We start from the raw sequence: 16,160 nt of genomic DNA on the forward strand, positions 1-16,160 counted from the left end.
CTCCATTCCTGGGCCTTGCTTTTTTCTGGGTTCAAGGTTCCTTTCTTCCAGGCTTCTCTTTCCTCTGTGAGCTTATTTGCCCAGGGCTCCAGCTTACGTCTGTAGCATCAAACTCCAACATCAGAAACCCTCGCATTAAAAGCTCCAACTCTGTCCTTTGCCATGCTTTTTATCTGTGAGTCCCCACCCACCAAGTGGCGGGGAGTCAATGCCCTAATCATAACCCAAACATGCCCAGGTACAGATCAGATTACAAGCATAATCCAAAGTCATATATACAAAAGACAATTTAAAAAATAGTGATGTTGGAAACTAATACCAAAAGTAAAAAAAAAAAATATATATATATATATATATATATTAAACTGCTATAGGTAGGCATTCACCATTCTTTAATTTCCCCTCCCCAGGGCTTTGAGGGATAGCAGAGAGAAGTGGACCACATGTGCACTCATAAAGGCAGAATTCTCCTCCAAGTAAATTATAAAAATTCACACATGTGACCTTTTTTCTGTCTTGAACAATAGCTAGGATTTTATCTGTGGAAACCTGCCTTGGAAATTACAACCACAACAAAAATCAAGAGGAAATTTTTAAATATAAAATATACCAATATATCTGAATGAGGACTTCCCCAGAACAGGGAGAAGGGGATGACTAGGTTGAACTACCTATGAAACAAATTTCCTTTAAAAATAATACTCCTTTTAGCTGTCCCTGCTATACAACGTTCAAAAACAAATCTGTGCAAATAAGGATCATAGAAAAGGACCGGGGAGGATGTTAAGTTGCAGAGTCTTAGGATCAGCTCTAACTGTTGCCATCATCCAGACCCTCCTCTAAGAGAAGAGGGTTCCTGTCCATTGAGGAACTGCTCTCACATCATCCCTGCTGCTTCACCACAGATGGCCCAGGTCATGCTATCAAACTTAGTGGAATTGACCTGGACTGAAATGGCACCTCTGCAGAAGCTGTCCAGCTTCTTCCAGGTTTTCTCATGCTGGGAGGATTTGCCTTTGGTGTACTTTGGAACCTGATTGGCTCGCTTCCCCCCAGTCTCCAGCTGCTCAAAGGAAGCGTCTGCCACTTGCTCATCCACCTCGATTTCCTATTCCCTGACCCTTCAGAATGGGCATGATACCCTTTTCTCCGCTTTCTTCCTTTTTGGAAGGGTGTTGGGAATCTGGAGCTTCAGCTTTTTGACTTAAGTTTCTGCCTCCTTGGCAGCTTTATTCTGCTTCCGCTTCTTTCCTGAGCCTGGCTTGGACGCCCCCACTGTCACCCTTTTCTTTCCTTCCTCCTCCACCCCCTCCTTCTCGTTTTTGTTCTTAGTGCTTTTTCCATTCTGGACATTGGCCTTCGGTGCTTATGGCCTTGGGGTACACTTGCCCTTGGCTTCTCCTTCTCTTCCTCACTGGAGTCATCAGAACTGCTGTTGCTTCTGGCCTTTACTTTCTTTTTGGAGGGGCTGCAACTCCTGCTGCCTTCTGTGGCTGCTGCTTTTTTTTTTTGCTTTTATAATGGGGATCTATTAGGATAAAAGCTTACAGTTCTGAGATGGCAAAACCGTGTGGCTTCTTTTCAATGGGGAGACTAGATATCTTCTGTTCCTCCTCCTCGTCCTCACTACTGGGGCTTTCTGAATCAGAGGTGCTGTCCCCGCCCAAGGGGTATCTCTGGCAGGCAGAGATGGAGTTACTTGGGCTGTAACTTTGGACTTAGATGTGGCCATAGTCTTTGTCTTCCCCCCCCCCCCCCCCCCCATTAGAACTGTTCTCCTCCTCACTGGAGCTTTTGTGGCTACTGCCTGCAGGTAGCTTAGGAGTTGCAGCTGCTTAAGCTGCAGGCTGTTTGGTAGTGGCTTACCTGAGGGATTCTTAGTGGTGCTGGCTGGCGCGGCAGGAGCTTCATCCTCAGAACTGTCTGAGTCCGCCCTGTCTGAAGAGCTTTCTGTGGCCTTCTTTGCTGGAGCTGGTTTAGTGGTTGCTTTGAAGAAGACTGCTTTAGCTGGGGGTTTTTCTTCATCCTTCGGAACTTGAATCAGACTCATCACTGCTGTCCTCACTGCTTTCCTCTGCAGCTTTCTTGGGGGACGGGGTCCCCAGGGACTCCTTCAGTGGGAAAGCAGAAGCTGGAGGGCTGAACTGTAAGAACTTGTGTTTTTCTTCATGGGTGTTTTCTTTTCCTCTTGCTCCTCACTGGAGGAGTCCTTGCTGCTAGAACTCTTCTGTTTAGGGGTGGCAGTTGCTTTCACTGGGGCCTTGGCTAACACTTCTTTTTTAGATATAGTCTTCTTGGAAATGGCTGCTGCCTTCTCCTCTCGGAGTCGTCACTGCTGTTTGCTTGCTGCTTTGCTGTTGGTTACTTTAGGTGCTGCCCCAGCTGCTCTGCCTGGTTTGGCTAGAGCTTTTGCCTGAGCTTTAGCTGCCATAGGTGTTGTCTTTGGCTTCTGGTTCTCTGGTGCCTCATCCTCTGAGCTTGAGTCAGAATCAGACTTGGAGCTCTTGGTCTTCTTGGGAGGAGTGTTAGCTGGCTTGGTTTGGGACTTAACTCCCCTTTGGACAGGCTTTTTCTTTTTGTCCTCCTCATCATCATCCCTGGATTCTTCACTGCTGCTGCACTCTGATGTTTTGGCCACAGCCTTTCTGGGACGTGGAGTGGCCGACTTAGCAGATACAGCAGCCTTCTTAGTTGGAGGTCCTTGGGCTTTTTCCTCCTTGCTGCTCTGCTCACTGCTCTCACTGGATGAAGTCTTCTTCTTAGCCTTCTTAGTCACTGCTCCGTTTACCTGTAACTTCCACTTTGGGGCCTTAGCAGACTTGAGCCAGAAGCTATAGATACCCAAAAGGGAACAGTCATTGGCATTCAGTTGAGTAGCACCTGCTGCCTTGGAGAACTTGTTTGCCACCTCCAAGAGCTGGTTGTTGTGCAGGAAGCCGAGCATGAGGGGATAAAGTTCACTGGGAACTACGTGGCCTAGCCGAAGTCTGCCATCCTCCAGGCTATACACATCACTCTGATTCCAGATTTCTTGCTCTTTTCACTATATCAGATTAGCATTTAGAGTTTGCACTTTTCATTACACCAAACCGCCACTGAAATTTTTTGTGTAAGGATGTGAACTGATCAAAGCTGCAGAGTGTTTCTTTAGAAAATACAAAACTAAACTTAGTTAATAATGGATTGTGAGAGTGTTTGGGTTTATCATCGTTTCGATGATTGAGATGAAATTATTTGCCTTTTTCTCTCCAAGCTGCAATGCACATTCCACTAATGGAGTCAGGGGAAAGCTAAAGCTATGCAGTGTCTTAGATTGATCATGCTATCTGCTACCCAGCTGCCTAAATTCTTACTCATTTTGTTTGCTTTCATGCATTTTTAGTATGTGATTACCTTGCATTTTTATACTATTCCTTGTTTTTCCCATAATTAAAACATTTATTCATTCAACAATTTATATATACTAAGTGCCCCTGAATGCCATGTAGTATGTTAAGTCCTGGGAATAAAATGGTGACTAGAAGTTCCATGAATGAAGGAATTACATTGATTTGGTGGTGAGGACTTTGAATAGAAAATGCTTCTTTTATAACTCTTTTCCTGGGCTGGTATAAGCACAGGGGTGTAAACAGCTGACAAGCTTATAGACTTGGATATCTTTTTCTCAGAATTTTATTTTTGTATTGATAGCACGAAATTAGGGATAATGCAATGAATCCATATATCCTTTTATGGGATTCTTATTATACTTACAGGGCTTGCCCTTTATAGAGTTGAATTCAATTGTATTTAACAAGAGAATTTCTAGAAAATCATGCCTACATAACATTGCTCCTGTGAATTAAGTTCTTGATTTCTCTGTTCTCTCAATTTCCAAGGTAGGAAAACACGAATTTCTTAGAATTAATTTCAGGGTTAAAAATATGTACTACTATTATTACAAGGTATCTAATTTTTGGGTCCCATTAACTTTTCAAACATCAATTTGCATTCCCAAAAGAATGTTGGGAATGTTGAAACATTTTGCATTGATTTGGAATTATAAAAGAAACTTGCATAATTTCTGATTCCACATTTAATGAAACTTTCTGTCTTAATCCTCCTGTTTAGGGACATGACGAGTAGTATGGCTATGGCAATTATAGAATAGGCCGTAATTGGCATGTTCTGTGTCCCAGGGGATTGTTTTCTGTATTAATGTATAAATTTCCAATCTGTCATTTCTCCTGTAATTGAACTTCTTTTTTGCTGATTTTGTGGGGTTTTTTCCCTGCTGATTTTCAGTCAGACAGTGCAGGAGGTGTAACAAAAGCCCTCAATTTTGTAATTTGAAAATATTTTAGGCATTTGTCCTCAAAAATCTCAACCTCAGATTTTTGCAGCAGCCACATGTCCAATTTGAAAAACCTGCATTCTCAGCAGCTTTACTTCTTTAAATAATATCCTTACATTAGCTCTTTTAGGAAGCAAGGAGAAAGCTTCTCTAACAGTGATGAGATATGTAAACCACAGATGGTCTACTTGCTAGAAGTTACTGGAATGGATTTCAGCACATTTTAAAGTTTTGGGCCTATGGGGAATTGCCATTCACTTGCATCCTTGTATATATGTGCACATGTACATTTGTGTAAGTTTAACTTCTTATGAATGGGGTGATGAGTAAATTTACATAGTTACTACAAGTACTATGGATTGTGGAATTTTATGAAGTGCTTTCACATAAAATAATACATTTTATGCTTATCATAGCTGTCTTAGGTAGTGTTGGCAGGTAAGTATATGTATCATTATTATGGGTAAGAAAACAGACTTAACACAGTCCACATCCTTGTCCAAAGCCAATGTGGCTTGTGTCAGAGCTAAAGTAAATCTCTATTTCCTAATTCCAAAGGATGACCTTTAAGTCAGATTGCTCTGATTGCAATACCAGATCCCCTAGTTTCTAGCACTATAACTTTCTCCAAACCTCAACTGACTCCTATACAAATAGGAAACAAGATACCTACCTCATTGGTTTGTTGTAATAAATAAATGAAATAATGTATAGATGGCACATGGCCTTATAGCTGGTACATTATAAATAAATGCTCAATGACAGTGTTTGCTTATATTTTGTTTAAAGCAAAAGCTTTTATAACACTTAATATATGCCAAGTACTCTTCTAAGTGCTTTTACAAATATTAATTTAATCTTCATGTCAACCTTACAACATAGGTATTATTAATATTCACCTTTTACAAATAAGAAAACTGAGGCAAGAAGAGGCTAAGAAGATTACCCAAAATCACACACTTAGTAAATGCCTGAATAGGGAGTCCATTCTAGGCAATCTGGCAGTATGTCCATGGTATTAACCACTGTGCTATTATTCTTGAGGTGTACAGATCAATATATGGAAATGTGATTTTTATATTCTAATGTTGTATCACCGTAAATCTCTACAAGTTATAGTCCCACTAAACTATAGTAGGTTTTCTTAACTATTGCTCCTTTTGCCACCTACATCTTGACACTATAATTAGTGGATAGTGGAAGATTCACTTTTTCAAGAGCGCCACCAAACTCGGGAGCGTACCCGATTTTTAAAATTATTATTATTTTTTTTTATTAGAGAAGTTGTTGGTGTACAGAACAGTCATAAATAAAAGACAGAATTCCCATTCACCATACCCAGTGTTCTGCACAAATGCAGAACATTTGTTAGCACTTTTGATATCATACTATTAATTTAAGTCCATGGTTTAACTTAGGGTTCCTTGTTTGTATAGTGTATTTCACAGCTTTTTTAAAATTTTTATTCTGTTACCATATATACAGTCTAACATTTCTTCTTATGATTAACATATTGAGGTATAAATAAATTTCAGTGTTGTTAATTGCATTCACAATGTTGTGATACCATCACCATTATCCATTATGTAAACATTTCCATCATTCCAAATAGGAATCCCATACATTTTAAGCCTTAACTTCCTATTCTCTATCCCCACCTTGTCCCCTGGTAACCCACATTATAGATTCTGACTATATAAGTTTGCTTATTCTAATAATTTCAAATCAGTGAGATCATAGTATATTTGGCCTTTTGTGTCTGACTTATTTCACTCAACATAATATCTTCAAGGTTCATTTATGTTGTTGCATTTATCGGGACTTCATTCCTTTTACAGCTATATAATATCCCATTGTATGTATATACCACATTTTATTTATTCAACACTTGATGGACACTTGGGTTGTTTCCATCTTTTGGCAATTGTAAATAATGCCGCTGTGAACATTGGTGTGTAAATATCTGTTCGAATCCCTGCATTCATTTCTTTGGTGGTATAAACCTAGTAGTGGGATTGCCTAGTAGTGGGTTTCTGTACTTAGCTTTCACAGAGCCCACCAAACTATCATCCACCACAGCTGTATCATTTTATATTGTCACCAGCAATGAATGAGTGTTCCTATTTCTCCGCATCTTCTCCAAGACTTGTTATTTCCCATTTTTTAAATAGCAGCCGTTCTAATGAGTGTGAAATGGCATCTCATTGTCATTTTGATTTACATTTCCCTAATGGCTAATGATGTTGAGCCCATTAGTTTTAATACAGGCTCAGTTTTAGGTCCACTGATGGGAGAGAGAATTCCTATTCACAAGTATAATAAAATGATAGTACTTTTTATCCATTCAAGTTGTATCAGGATTGAGCACAGGCTTAAGATGGAAGTTACATTGTACGTATTTAGACACCTTAAAACTGTTGAAAGATGGAGGGCATGTTAGACATGGAAAGATAAAAAGCTTTTTGCTTCCTTATCCCTGAAATGCTGAGATACACAGGTGAAACCCCTACAAGATGAGAAGAAAAGGGAAGCTAAGATCAAAACAGTATGATAAACAAAAATAAAAGTAATAAAGAGCTAGATGTGAAGAAGGTTAGAGAAAACTTCTCCCCAGTGATAACTATTGAAATAGAGAATTGACCCAAGTTTTGGGGAGAAATCTCTTTGATGGGCCGTGTAAAGCAAGACACATCATTTACACAAACTCTGGGCTTTGGAATCTGTTAACTTTTTTAAGCCAAAAGAGGTCATGTATTCTGCTCAGTGATTTTTAAAATGAGGGGAAAGTATTTCTTTGGCTTCTAGAAAATAAATCCAAGAATAACACTTAGCTGATTATTATGACAGTAATTCTTTTTAAATTGGTTCTTATTGGAAATTTTCTGCCAATTCTTTTTTTTTTTTCTTTAGTTCCTGTGACTTCACATTTCATTATCAGCCTAACTAGACTTCTTCTGCTCCCTGAAAACCTGGTTGAAATTTGCTTGGACCTGATTTTTACAGAGTAGGAAAGTCAAAAGCCTTCCTCATATTTCCTTGCCAGTTCTTGTCTTTACTTACTCATGGTTCCCTGGTCTTCACTTCTGCTTCAGAATTTGCTGTTTTAGTTCAACCCCACACAGATTAAAAAATGTATACTCAAGTGAAATAGCCTATGGATTTAGTTGTTTTTCTAAAGATTTGGGGATTACTACAAGAGAAAAAGCACATTGCACACCACCCAGGAGACTCCTGTTTAGCTTGTCTCTTGTTATCATCCACCCTTTCTCCCAAACCCACACTCCAGAGTAAATAGAGTCCCTTAGAAAATGTAGTGCAGTCCTGAGGCTCAGATTTTATCTAAAAGCATTATGGCTGGGAAGGACCAGAAACTGATATAGTTTCTTCAGCTCCCCTGGGAACTTGGAAGAATAAAATTCTGTCATCCTTGCTGGACTTTGTATGTCCTGTCATGGCCCACTGGCTGGACTGGGGCAGAGTGTGGACTACAATGTGGACCACTGTCCATATGCTGCAGCAGTTCTCCAGAATGTATTCACCAGTTGCAGTAGATGTGCCACAATGATGGAAGAGTTTGTTGATGTGGAAGGGGTGGCGTGGGTGGGGTGGGGACTTTATGGGGACCTCATATTTTTTATGTAACATTTAAAAGAAAATAGAGAAGAAAAAAAAGAAAAAAAATTCTATCATCCTCTTACACCCTCTTATGAGGGGATTGGAACTTGGATATATTGAGAACTTCCTGTGTAGGTTGTGCAGGGCATTTTCAAATATGATGTTTACGTAATCCTGACAATCTTTAAATTGGGGAACTGGGCCTCAGGAAACTGAATCTCAGAAAAGTGCCCAATATTGTTACCATGTTAGCACACAGGAGTCAGAATACTAATTCTTTTCTGCTCAAAAGGACAGGAACAAGAAAAGGTCAAGATTATAAAGCAACAGACAATCTCTTCATCAGGGCCAGGCCAAGAGGAATCGCTTCTTTTATCCCTTGCCTATTTGCCATCCAAGACAGAAGCAGCACTCATTTTCCTTTGGAAATGCAGAGCACTTTAAACAAAGATCCTTTCAATGCTTATTAAGAGATTATTTTTATCTCTATTCATAAAGTTTCATTTATTATCAATGGGTATTTTATCTCATGCACACCTCCATATTACATTACTGTATATTTACATTTGTGTAACACATTTAATTAAGAACATTGTTAAAAATTTAGAAAGACTTCCCCTTTCATGAAATTTGGAAATTGAAGGTAGCATTTAGCAGGTTTCCTTGTCAACCACAATAGTCATTTTTAGAATCTCTAGGGAATACTTCAATTACCCACACAGTTCTGCTTTCTAAGAATGTACAAATGGAAATCTTTGTTAAGCCAGCCTACTACCAGTGTTCCAGACTTCAGCAACAGAATAAAAAGATGATACCCCTCAAGTCTTAGTTGGGAAGAGTGTTTGGGAGAGAGAGGAGGAGGAGAAAAAGAAGACATAACAAAGTACTATTTTCTGCTTGCCTTTGGCTTTCTGGATCCCAGAGCTATGTCCTTTCCTCATTCCAAAGAGGCTACAGAAAGGACTAATGAAACACTTAGATGCTTTGAAGTGATGTAGAAACTCCATCAGCTAAAGTATCTAGCACTTTATCTAACATAACTGTTGCTGCTAACATCCTCCAATATACGACTTTGATTTCATAACTCAGATTAATTCTAAACAGGGAAATGTAAAATAAAAACAGTTTCTGGTGGTAAAACAATCTACTGTGTGAATTTGAGATCAGACCTCTCAAATTTACATTTTGATAATCATTGCTGAGAGCTAGCTAAAGAGCTTCCAGCTTCCTTTCTGTAAAATTCAGCACTTTTCTTTAAATTTCTATATTGAAGTATAACATTACCCCCAAAATGCACAAATCATACATCAATGAATTTTCACAAAATAAATACATCTTTGTACCAAACATTTTGTACCCAACATTGTCACAATCCCAGAAACCATTTTATGTCCCTTTCAAGGTAATAATCCCTAACAGTTACCCTACCCTCTTTTTTTTAAGGTTCCAGGGACCAGAGATTGAACCCGGAACTTTGTATGTGGGAAGCTGGCCTTCAACCACTGAGTTACCTTGGCTCACCTCAGTTCCTTCCCTCGTCATTTTGCTTATTGTTGTTTTTTTTTTAGGAGGCACCGGGAACTAATCCTGGGATTTATTGTATGGGAAGCAGGCACTCAACCCCTTGAGCTACATCCACTCCCCCATACTTTTTTTTGAGAAGTTGTGTGTTTATAAAACAATCATGCATACCATACAGGATTCCCATACATTATGCCACAACCTACACCTTACATTGTTGTGATACATTTGTTCCATATGATGAAAGACCATCATAATGTTACTGCTATCTATATTCCATAGCTTTCATTAGGTGTATTTTTCCCACAAACCACCCTATTACTAACACCATGTATTGTAATTAACAATATTAGTATTGTTTATTTGTTATAGTTTATGAGAGAATGTTCTCATATTTGAACTGTTAACCATAGTCCATCTTTCAATGTGGAGTTCATTGTATTGTATGGTCTCCTGCCTTGTACAGTCCACCCAAAGTGCACTTTCAGTGGCTCTTAGTTTTATCTCAAAGTTGTGGTGTCATCAGCTAAGTCCATTTCAGACCTATGCATATTTTTAATACCATACATTAGTTTTGCATGTGTTTTAACTTTATATAAATGAAATCACACAGTATATGCTCTTATGGGTTTGGCTTCTTTTGCTCAACATTATTTTAAATAAAATCCATCCATGTTACTGCATGTAGTTCTACTTCATTCATTTTCATTGTTATAGCAAATTAAATTTTATAAATATATCGTAATGTATATACCTATTCTACTGTTGATGAACATTTGGGTTATTTTTTGTTTTATACATTGCAAATAGTACTGCTTTGAACATTCTTGAATACATCTTTGGGTGAATATATCTATATGTATATAGGACACATCCTAAGAATAGAATTGCTATATCAAAAGCTGAGCTTTAGTAGATATTACAACTGAGCTTTAGTAGATATTACAAATATTGTTCAAAGTGGTCATACCAGTTTACACTCCCACCAACGGTACAGCAAAATTCCAATTGCTCCTCAATGCCACACTTAGTATTGTCTTTCTTTTTCCTTTCAGCCATTTTTGTAGGTGTCTTATGAGTATAATGTGATTTCAATTTGCATTTCTCATGACTAAATACATCGAGCACTTTAAAATATACTTGTTGGCAAATTTGGATAAAGTGAGTCAATTTTAATGAATATTAAGGAAGTAATGTAGTTGGCATGTGGTATGGCAGAAATCATATAGATAATAATTAAATATCTAAGATTTAGTAAACACTGCTTTCATAAGTGAATCTTACAGTAATTGATATTCTCTATTACCTTACCAAAGCTTTTGCTTTGATAAATTCAATTTAATAGACATTTATTGAGGATGACTTATGAATATCTCCTTCTACTAGGTGGTATGAGGTTACCAAGGCCAATGTCATAGAAAGCTTCTCAGAGGAGATTACATTTAAGCTGAATTCTAGATGCGTGAGCAGGGTTCTGACAGTTGGGTACAAAGTGGAAAATGAGGTATTGGAAAAGTCTGAATAAAATGTGGAAGTGTGAAGATGTACTGAATTTAGGAAATTACAAATGTTCAGATGTGATTGTGATAAATAATAAAGAAGACGTATATAAACCAACTTGTTTTATATAAAGACTTAAGTCTTGATGGAATATGATGCTTAATGTTAGCCTTTAAAAGTACCAAAGGCCAAGAGTAAGCCAGACTTAGGGTTTAATTACATTTAGTTCTGTAGCTTGAAATATTTCAATTTAACTCATGTCACTTACCAATGATTCCATCATTGTCTTTGATTTTTACACCAAGAGAAACATTATCATGCATGGGGGGGAATGTTTCATGGACAATGTTTTATTTTTCATGTTAGACCTGATATCAGATCTCTAAAATGTAGAAGTGAGCAACTCATTTATTGTCATTGAGAATGTCATTGAGAAATAAAGAGAATGCTATAATATTTAGAGCAAAAGTTACTATAATAGATTACACAGAAAAGTACTGACAATCTCTAGTTACCCAAATAATAATTTCATTATCCTTTCCTAAGTTGCAATTATTTATTTCTAATTAGTGTTTTACTATATTTGAAAAATTCATTTCAGAACTAAATAGAGTAGCCAAATGCAATACATTTGCCTGATACTACATTTTAGTTTGCTATTAGAAAAATAAGTCTTTTATCACCTTACCTTTTAATGTATTTTAATAAAATCTTTTTTAAAATAATTAGGCAGGCAAAGATGATTTTTCAGCTGATTTCAAAAATATTTTAAAGATTTATCTTAAAATAATTTTAAAATATTTTGTGGATTTACCTTAAAATAATGTAGTGGGGGAATGGGTGGTTGAGTGCCTGCTTCCTATGTATGAGATCCAGCGTTCAATCCCTGATACTTCCTTTAAAAAAAATGCTATAGGGAAGATCTATATTTTCTAAATATACATTGTCACCTTCAGGGCCAAATAAAACTTAGTTGTTAAAAAGTATGATGGAGAAAAATATGGTATCTTTTTCTTTTCTTGGACACAGGACATGTGTGTGTCTTGAGGCAATCATCACAACATGTTGTATTCTTTACACGTAGGTTGAAGAAAAAATCCCAGTCAGTGGATATTACTGCTCCAGGGTTCAACCCTTTGGCTGGTGCAGGAAAGAAAACACCGCAAGCTAGTAAGCCCCCTGCAACCAAGACCCCCATCATTGAAGAGGAGCAGAATAATGCAGCAAATATCCAGAAGCATCCTTCCCGAAGGAGTGAACTGAAGAGATTCTACACCATTGGTGAGCACTAGACATTTTATGAAAGTGAATAGATGAAGTCTATCTAAATGGCATTGTGAGTCTGTGTGAATTTGTGGCTCTGTAGTTAAATGGCCCCTTGTTATATAAAGTGTATCTTTCTGATGGTTTATTTGGATATTTTGTTACAGTAGGAACTCGTTTTACATGAACTTAGCACACGCAAATTCAGGTATACGTGCCTGGCAATCGAAAAAAATAAAGACAGAAAAAAACATAAAATCCGCACCATTTTCCCAAGCAGGGTAAAGTCTTACAGCATCTCACCCAGTCACTCATTCTCGCTCTAAGATGTGTTATTGTGAGTCATCACATTGTTTTGCGCCACATATTAGTTCCACATTAGTCTTTGTCCAGAGTTCACACTTGTATCAAGTTGTGTCTGCATCAGAGCGGTGCTTCTCTCAATGAGCCTGGGTTATCTGAAGCTAATTATCACTACTACAAAATGCCTACACATTTATAGTCTTCCAGTCATTTTTTCGCAACGGCAGGTAGGCATTCTTATTGTCATCATCATGATCAGGATTTCAAGATGTCCAAAGAAAAAGGATAGTGAGTACAGTATATGTACGGATGAAGAGAGAACTAAAAATTTTAAAAATTATTTCTATGATTGATTAATTTTGTTTACTTATTGTTACTAGAGTGTTTATTTGCCTTATTTATTTAAAATATGATAGGTATATTAGTATAAGAAATACTTATTAAATGTGGCTTGCTATTGTGCACAAATTCATTGGAATGTATTGGGCATGTAAAATGAGATCCTACTGTATATGTCTGAAGTTGAAGATGGGAAAATACTGGAAACATCACTAAAGTTAAATAAGAGAGCAGGCTTGAGGCCCTTCTATATCCTAACCTAAGGAGAGTAGATTGTGTATGTGTGTGTGTATATATATATATAGTTTTCAAGTATTAAGTTTTCCCGTTTTTAAGCATATATACCACTATATCCATTTTAGCCATTCAATAGCCAGCAATGTTTTTGTTTTTTGTTTTTGCTCCTTTCATTTTCCTCCAAGGCTCCCAAGTCTGTAACCCTGTTCTGTCAGGTTGTTAAGACAGTTGTTGCTATCAGCTGGTAACTAACAAAGCCACTAAGTAGAAAATTATTATATTTTGGTGAGGACAAATTACATTCTGGGTCTGTTTTGACCATGCATTTTACTTCCTTTGGAGAGACTGAATCACATCCAGAGCCCTTCATATAAGAGAGTATGCTGTGAGTATGGTCTCTCAGGTATTACCTCCTATAACTTTGGACTCTTACATTTAACTGGAGAATTGTAGGTAATTAATCTAAGGAAGCTGAATTACCAACTTTAGTGTACCAATATTTGTCCAACATATCTTTGACCTTGCTTTTGAACTAATAAGAACAATCTTTAGGTCTGAGGTCTATTTAAGATAAAAGTTATTAAACATCTTATATGAAGGAGAAAGATAAGTAGGGGAGCTGTATCTATCCATGAAGAATATGGCTACTTTGGCTTTCTGTAACACTCATTTTCAAGCAATACAGACACATCTAGAAGTCTTAATAGTAGAGACTGTAGCTTTGGGGTTTTACCAGAGTTACATAAAGGAGGTCATGCTTTATTTGGCATCCACCAACGTCCTCCCACACTAATGGATGTTTGTTTTTAAGATGATTGAAATTTTGTCTCAGATATTGTAATGTCCTGTGATAAAGATTTCTAGTTCTGGTTCTCTAACCAGTGTTCCGTGTCACTTCATCAATTCATGTCCTAATCCTTTCCATCAAGCTTGAAGAGATGCCCCCTTGTAGTTCTAGTGATATTTTGGAATTTGGCTTCTAATACCATGTTTTCCCTTTGTAGCATTTTATGTCTTGTTATGTCTGTTCTTGTGCTTCCTCTTTCCAGATTAAAATATTTGTCTTATTTTTCAACAGGCAACAAGCATGGTGTCTTAATTATGCCAATAGTCAGATAATGAGAATTGATATAAGATATTTTTAAAACCTAGGATGCATTGTCCTACCTGCCACCATTAGACATGTCTACCTCTTTCTATTACTATTTGGATTTTATTTACTGCCTAAGAAGACATGGGTTTTTGCCTCCAGAAAGTAGAGTTTATCCTACCAACTTAGTATCTCTTAAAAATTGATAAAGTTGGGGAGAAGCATTGACCAATGTGGCCACAGTAAAGAGCTTAGCCTAGTCAAGAGCATCAAAAGTAAGTTTGACTTGAAGAAGGATGAACTATGAGTTATTTTAAGTAACGCCATCTCTAGTCAATTTATAATTTTTGGATTTGCAGCAATATGAACCCTAGTCAATGTCAGTAGCATATCTTTTATTGTAAGAAAAGACATGAATTTATGGATTTACTGTTTTCCTGTAACTCACCTACTTTTTGCATCTGGAAACATTATTTTCAAGGCTGAAATTTTAGCAACCATGGTTGCCAAACTGAAAAATGATTTCACAAAACAAGTCTAGTTTAGTATCTCTTAATAAAACGTACTGGTTGTAATCAACAATAATTGCTATTTGTTGGTATTATCATATGCCAGGTACTGGTTAGCCTCCTTGTTCTATTATTTCAGTTTATCCTCCACTTCTCAGAGGTAGGTGTTATACTCCCTATTTTTATAGATGAAGAATCTAGGCTTCGAGAAGTTAAAGGAGAATACATGAGCCATAGATAACAGACACTGCAATAAAATTAACCTTTAGTGTGACACTTCAGAATTAGCCTTCTGCCATCCCCCTCTGCTCAGAAGTGATCTGGAGGAATTTCTCTGGGTCATACAATAAAGTGACATTTTTATGGCAAATTCTCAGAGAATCTCTCTGGAAGAAACCTATCCACTAATTAGTCCACCAGTATGCCATTAGAATATTTTTCAGTGTCTCAATTTAGGGTTCACACAACTAGAAAAACCTGGGAGCCCTCTTGTGGCCAAGTATAGTATACTTAAGTGAATTATTATATTTACATTTATGCAATGATTCTGAAGCTTAAAGAATTTTCAAATAAATAACGTGAAAATGTTGGCAGTTATTTAAATATCACTGTTAGTGGCTCATGGTAGTGGCTGCAGGAGCTCTTCTAGAAATTCCATTTTGAACTCAAGCTGTTTTCTTTAATGAACCTATATATGGGGTCTACTTCCTGTTGAAAGAAATTCTAGGAAGAGAATTCATTTCTTCCTTGTGTAAAGAACATACTCAGGTCCTTAATTATTACTGCTAACATAAACATAGCAAAACTAATATAAAAGCAAAACAAACACACAGCTGAAACTCAAGATTTTGATAAGAGTAACCAATCTTTCAAGAAGGATATTAAAAAAATGTCAGTGAGTTGTAATAAATAGGGGAGAGGCTATTCTTAATTGATGTGAAATAAAATCTTCAGATAAATTAAAAGGAAAGTAACACAATATCAGAGCTGAGACTCAGTAAAGAGTCTGCTTCTCTTACTATGTAATTGTGCACAAGTTATTTACAATCACTTGACCTTAATTTTTTCATCTGTACAGTGAAAGACAGATGACACCAGTGTCTTTCTTGTTTTTTTCTCTTAATCTCTTTGTATTATCACACCTGACCATATAAATATTGTATAAGTTTTCTACTGCTGTGTAACAGATCACCCCCCACTCGTGATTTAAAAGAACACCCTTTTATTTGCTCACAGTTCTGTATGTCAGAAGTCCATATGGTATGATTAAATTCTCTGTTCAGAGTAGCACAAGACCAAAAGCAAGTTGTTAGTTAGGATGGAGACTTGTCTGGAGACTTGACTAGGGGAAACTGTGCTTCCAAACTTTTCCTTGTTGACAGAATTCAGTTCCTTGCCTTTGTGGGTCTGAGGTCCATTCTTCCATATTGACTGTCAGCCAGGGGCCATT

The 16,160-nt window shown here is 37.1% G+C and overlaps 1 protein-coding gene and 1 pseudogene across 10 annotated transcripts in view; one reads left to right on the plus strand and one right to left on the minus strand.

The window, feature by feature from the left end:
• The window catches only part of OXR1 (oxidation resistance 1), a 531,828-nt gene that overhangs the window by 262,587 nt on the left and 253,081 nt on the right, over positions 1 to 16,160 (plus strand). For all 10 annotated transcript variants that reach the window (XM_071207984.1, XM_071207987.1, XM_071207997.1 and 7 more), the window contains exon 3: positions 12,054 to 12,250. In XM_071207984.1, coding sequence (XP_071064085.1) covers positions 12,054 to 12,250 — 197 coding nt within the window. The remainder of the gene's footprint in view (positions 1 to 12,053; positions 12,251 to 16,160) is intronic.
• Positions 878 to 9,490, minus strand: LOC105746021 (nucleolar and coiled-body phosphoprotein 1 pseudogene; annotated as a pseudogene).

This window comes from Dasypus novemcinctus, chromosome 14 (genome assembly GCF_030445035.2).
Source record: "Dasypus novemcinctus isolate mDasNov1 chromosome 14, mDasNov1.1.hap2, whole genome shotgun sequence".
In the NCBI taxonomy this organism is placed as follows: Eukaryota; Metazoa; Chordata; class Mammalia; order Cingulata; family Dasypodidae; genus Dasypus; species Dasypus novemcinctus.